General features: G+C 37.1%; 1 protein-coding gene across 1 annotated transcript; it reads right to left on the bottom strand.

Annotated features, from left to right (window-relative positions):
• Positions 1-613: 613 nt before the first annotated feature.
• On the bottom strand, positions 614-2,130 carry LOC141598444 (stemmadenine O-acetyltransferase-like). Its single transcript, XM_074418171.1, has one exon. The coding sequence runs from the start codon at positions 2,066-2,068 to the stop codon at positions 734-736; it is 1,335 nt and encodes a 444-aa protein (XP_074274272.1). The 5' UTR covers positions 2,069-2,130; the 3' UTR covers positions 614-733.
• Positions 2,131-6,517: the final 4,387 nt, after the last annotated feature.

Genomic DNA, 6,517 nt, shown 5'->3' with positions numbered 1-6,517 from the left:
CCACAATATTACCAACTTGTCCATATACCCACTTCATATTTACACAAAATGTCATTACATACCCCGCATACCATCCCACAATTAAATCCACAATTATATGGCCCACCTTTTTTACATAAATGAGCATAATACAGAAAACCTACGCAGGACCCGTGATTTTTCACGGCATTCAAAACTAGGTGTATTTAAATATGTTCTCGTTTTTTAATCATTTATTTCGACCTATAAAGATAATGGCCTGATAAAAACATACTATATCAATTATGCTTACTAATATATATACTCTCTGCCATTCAATCCCAAGGTAACATGGGTTTACTTTTCTCCTTATAAAAAGTGAGTTTGTATTACCTTTATATTGGATGAGAGCGAGTAGTATTTGATCATAATGACATGCAAATATGCAATCATTTTATTAAGCCACAATGCAATTGTGTAATTGGGGACTGGGGGTTACCTGCTACCATTACAAAAAGTATTTTTTTTTTCGCCTAAATCAAAGAACCAATGGAACGTCTTAAAAAAACTCCTTTAATAGAAAAGGGATGTTTAATTTCAAGTATTCTTCTTTATTGGACGAAGATACAATTCACCAAATACGGGAAAAAAAAAATTGAAAATCAAAATCACGACGGAAAGGGGAATTCCTATTCCATTTTGCATCCAAACACTGCATTTATTTCTGAGTACTGTATGAAATAATATATCGGACTTAAACGAGCATTGAGTAATATTAATAAGGGGAAGCAAATTTAAGGAATCGTGGATTAGTCTCTAGGACTTGCATCTCTTTCTCCTCCAAGAACAACCACACTTCAATTCCTTCACCATTTAAATCATAATAATCAGTCAAGAAGATATAATTCCTATCCATCATCGACATTTTCCCATCAGTTGGGATGATCCAATTCGGTTTCCCAAACCCGAAATCCGCCTCATTCAATCCAAGGTTAGATAAACTACTAACATGGTACGTACTCGGATTACCTTCCAAAAGGATTTGTATTTTAGCCATTCGATCTTCACGTATCTCCTCTACTGCGTTTACCCCTTGAAATGCTTCGATTGTTGACTTGGCCTTACAAATAGTACTATGAATTTCCCCAACAAGCTCTGGGAATGTCCCTTGTGTCTTTGAATTGCCTACCTCTTCAATTACACAATTCCCCATTGAGTTCCTAGGAAGTGGCGGGTTAGCTCGCGGCCTCATGTTAATGGCTACTAACAGAGACGTCGTCTTCATAACTGACTCGTATTCTGCCATAAGTGCACTGCACCCGGCAGCAACAACACTCTCCCAGACGAACCCCATGACTGTCTCAAATGAAGTCGGGTTTGGGTGTACCTCAGTCCCGGCCATGACCTTAAGGTCATTTATAGCAGTTTTGGTGAATCGAAAACTCTTGACCAATACAACGAAAGGACAGGATTTGGCGGGTAGATCCACGGGTTTGATCAGATCCGTCGAAGGACAAGGAGGAAAAGCCTTGACAATCGGGTCAAAAATCGGGTACACCGCATCATGATTTCGTTGGGTTGTCTTAGCGGCCCAATACTGGAAGAAGGTACCCAAGGATGAAGTGTCAAGAAGCTTGTGGAACATGAAGCAACCGATGACAACTCCACCACATATAAAAACATTGATTTGGATTGCAAGTGGGACCATGTCCGAGATAAGTCCCGCTTCAGGACACAAGCTTTCTTGAGGTGGTAGCAATTGGGTTAGGTAGTCGAGCTTGTTTGACAAGGCAAGAAATTCCGTGAGACTGGAATTGACTTGAGTTTCGATGAAGGGTATGCCTTCATCGTTGCAAGAGACAGTGCCATCGTCGATACAACGACCGGCAAGAGGGTAGAACTGAACAAGTGTGTGAGAGAGGGAGGATTTAAGGTTAGTGATTTGAAGAGGTGTTGCGTCTGTTGGTGCATTGTAAAAGAGAAGCATGGGAAAGTGGTAGGGAGGAAACATTTGGTCAAATATTGAAAGTTTTAATGCTTTCAGATTCGAAGGTGTTGGAGATGATGGTTTTATGATTTCTTTTGAGATTATTTTCATTTCTAACTTCATGTTGTAGTACGTAGTAATATTCTAGCTAGGTTATTGATTGTTATTGGTGTTTTTGATATCAAGTGTTCTACGAATGTAACACTTATATAGACAAATGACCTTGATATAAATAATTTATTAATTTAATATATTGATTATTGTTGACCAATATTTTCTCAAATGCAAGCTTCAAACCGAGAGAGTCCTGCAAAAATTCGCTACACAAAAGTATAATGTTTGCAAAGGGACCACACGGACATCCACCCTTACAATAGAATTCACGGCGTTCAAACAATCGGAGGCAACCAAGACGTTCTTCTAATGGCTGTTTTGAGTGGGCTTTTACCACACAATTTGTATTAGATCTTTGTACGATTGGCTTTGTATTGGCAAATATGCCATTGACGCCTGACCCACCGACTTTATGTAATCGACTCTATGAACTTTTATTTATTTAAGCTAAGTTCGTTTTTATCCAAAAAAAGAATCTATATATCTATATATATTTATAAAAGAAGCTTTTTTGAGCGATTCTAAGCTGTCAACATTATCAAAAATCAATTTAGGAAAGTATCTTAACTAATAATTTTTTTTTAAAAAAAATAAAGTAAAAAATCTTTTAATTATTATAATATATATTTCCTAAATTATATTCAAGTGATGTTTCTAATTTTTATATAAAAACTTTTACATTTCATTTTGACAAAGAAAGTATCCTTAAAAAAAATATTGAAAATAGTTTAATTAGTTTTGCGGTTAAAAATGAGCTCATTAGAGAATAGATTTCATATTATTTGCATATATTAAAGATGGTGTACTACTTATTATATTATATGTCTTACATTTGTAAATAATAGAATTGACCCACATCGAAAGTTTAGCATAAGGGGGTGATCCTATGATTATAAATAGGAGACATCTTTGGAACTCAGGAATCAACCAAAAGTCTTTTGAGTCTCTCTTAAATATTGTGTTAGAGGGCTCTTAAGAGTTTATATAATTATCTCCACAGTATAATATTAAAAATAATGTGGAAAATCAGTTAATTATTATAATATACATTTCCTAAATTATATTTACGTGATGTTTCTAATTTTTATATAAAAACTTTTACATTTCATTTGGCAAAGAAAGTATCGTTAAAAAAAAAATGAAAATAGTATAATTAGTTTCGCGGTTAAAAATGTTATCATTAGAGTATAGATTTCATATTTTTTGCAAATATTAAAGATGGTGTACTTCTTATTATGTTATATATCTTACATTTGTAAATAATAGAATTGTCCCACATCGAAAGATTAGCATAAGGTGGGTCATCCTATGATTATAAACAGGAGACATCTTTGGAACTCAAGAATCAACCAAAAGTCTTTTGAGTCGCTCTTAAATATTGTGTTAGAGAGCTCTTAAGAGTTTATATAATTATCTCAGCAGTATAATATTAAAAATAAAGTGGAAAATCTTTTAATTATTATAATATATATTTCGTATATTATATTCAATTGATGTTTATAATTTTGATATAAAACCTTTTACAATTTCATTTGACAAAAAATATTGTAAAAAAAATTATGAAAATTATATAATTAGATTCGTGGTAAAAAAAAATGATATCATTAGAGTATAGATTGAAGACGGATAATTCCGTATCAAATAAAAAATCGTGATAATAAAATACAAATAAATTTGGTATTAAGACTAATTAAGCCGTTATGGCCTATGGGTCTTTTAGGAAAATATTTTTATAGCATTTTATTATGAGTGTGTTGACAGTTCCTAGAGCTAACATGGTAGCTGAATCATGAGCTCTTTGCCATACTTGGATTTCTTCAACTGTTGTCCGCTTAATTGTTTGACTAATTGTAGCACCCCCATATTCAGAGGAGCCTTAACTAGGCCTTCCTTAGCATATAAGGGCGTTACCATCTCGGTTGCCCGAGGATAGTAATAATCAAACGTCGATAAATGAACTATTATATTATATTACAAGTGAGTTAAACCAACAAACGACATAAAAGATACAACTCAAAGACTACTCGCTATGACCATCATATCTCGTGAAGACTCATCCCTGCCCGGACTCCAGCTATCAACAACATCAACACCAGCTAAGACCAACTGCTCACCATAAGGGATCACGGCAGACACATAACAAACAAACAACCACACAAGGTCAGTACTGAGATAAAATACAACTACAACAACTACAATTATCAACACAATACAATGCTATCAATCTCAAACACAATCACGATAACCCAACCAACTCTATCACTGACTGTCCACTCGACCAGCCCTGCCAGTGGGGGACCGCAGCCGTTCCCACCAAATCCCCGCTCCACATAGTGAGCGATAACCCTGTCCATTAATGTGCACATCCCCTCCCGTGGCGGGTTCCACGGAGGGCGAAACTAGGGCATGAAGCCACTCCCGCAAGTGACCCCACTCAGCCGAGGACACGCCTCGAGAACCACCGACAGCAATCAAAATCACAATCACAATCACAATCACAATCACAATCGTCATAATACAATTACTATATCAAACAGTCACAATGCTATCACAACGACCGACACACTAGACCATCTACAGAAACTGAGTAGGCGAACCTACCTTTAAGCAACTGCAACCAATCCATGCCAACATATGACATATCCAGCAATCAAGCAAAGCCTATAAGCACAACACCATCATCTATTACTACCAAGCAAACCCTAATTGTAAAGAACAAGGACACGGATGATGATTATGACATACCTATAGGGAGAAAACTCAGCAAAAGGCTGCTACCCGACACAAGCGACGCTCTCCTAAGGCACAAGGACCTTCAAAAGGCTTCCATGGAGGTTTTGAGGTGAAGGGAAGGGAAAGAGGCGACTGAAGGATAGGAGGAAAGTGGCGGAAGTGATTTGCGGATTTAACAAATCGCGATATAAAACCCTCGCTGAAAACTCGGTACTCGATCGAGTACCCGACATACTCGATCGAGTGACCCCCTACTCGATCGAGTAACCCAGCTACTCGATCAAGTAGCCTCTACTCTATCGAGTACCACTCATGACACGCAACCTAAGATGGTTTTGGCACGCAATTCTAAGACTAATCCCGCTCCTAAGGTCAGTCAACGCTGGTCAAAGGGTCTCTAAAAAGGGCGGCTATTACAGTCTTCCCCCCTTAAAAAGAACTACGTCCCCGAAGTTCAACTCACCCATCTCCCGCCCAAGACACGGAAACAACGCGACCTCACCAATCTTCCCGCTCAAATCATTACTCCTTGGAAATACCATTCCCCCCCCCCCCCCATGTCATCATCATCAGCGTCTACACTTTATACCTATCGACTCTTACCACTATCATGCAAGCATTATCACCGTTGGTTGTTACTCTACATGTAAGCATCAATTCTTACTAATGATTATGTATCAAACATCGACTTTGCCATATAAGCCAACACAAACAACCATCCCTCATCATGTGACAACAATTTATCAACCCGAAACGTATCTCATATCAACCTCATACTGCACAATTAACACCACCGTGTTACTCAATTCATTCTATCGTTTTCACTACAACACATGAATTATTCCACAAACCGAGGTAACCAAAAGTTTGCAATTAAACAACAAAACCTTATTAGGCAAACAAAACATAATTTCGAAATCAGCCTTTTATTTCGCGATAATTTTCGCGACATTACTCTTCCCCTCTAAAAAGGAACTTCGTCCCCGAAGTTCACCACCAAAATTACAACACATATTACGTATTATTTGCATCATAACATTAAAGAAAACCATATTATTTGTTATGGACATTACTCACTAACCATATCCTCGTTAAATTAGAATTTATACATCAACTTCCGGAATATATATTCACCGTCGACAACATATGTTAATATGGTATGCACAAGTGTACAAGAAGTTATAACTCCGATAAATCGGGCGTACTAGGTCGTATGCAACATTAAAGTAACAAGAAACTATTACCGCTTCACTAATTGTGACAAATACGCTTATAAAACTTCAAACACGACTTCGAACATATGAAATTAACGGTTCAAAGGCCTTACTATGCAGTAATAATTACATTAAACATCAAACTTGCAATTATAAAATAATTGAACATTTTAAAGTTTTGAAAACCTCCTGTAACAGTGCTACTCGATCGAGTATGTAGCGATACTCGATCGAGTGCCATGCTACTCGATCGAGTGTCCTGGCTACTCGATCGAGTAGCCTACAGGTCAGAATGTTTTTTTTTTATCCCACTTTCCTGCAGCTACTCGATAGAGTATAGGGTACTCTGTCGAGTACCTACAGGCCATGTTCCCTATACAACCTGTCATAAGCCAACGTACATGCACATATTTGTCATATAAAATCGAGTCAGGGCGACTCCCCTACTTCTAACATCCTGCAACAAGTCAAAATGTCACATCCGGCCTTATGGCCAACAATAAAAGTTCAT

Source organism: Silene latifolia, chromosome 9 (genome assembly GCF_048544455.1).
Source record: "Silene latifolia isolate original U9 population chromosome 9, ASM4854445v1, whole genome shotgun sequence".
NCBI classification, from domain to species: Eukaryota; Viridiplantae; Streptophyta; class Magnoliopsida; order Caryophyllales; family Caryophyllaceae; genus Silene; species Silene latifolia.
Note: the sequence above shows the minus strand (reverse complement) of the source record. Positions and strands in the feature narration are given on the sequence as shown.

Coding starts and splice junctions, on each gene's coding strand:
- LOC141598444 (XM_074418171.1), bottom strand. CDS start 2,068: ATGAAGTTAGAAATGAAAATAATCTCAAAAGAAATCATAAAACCATCA.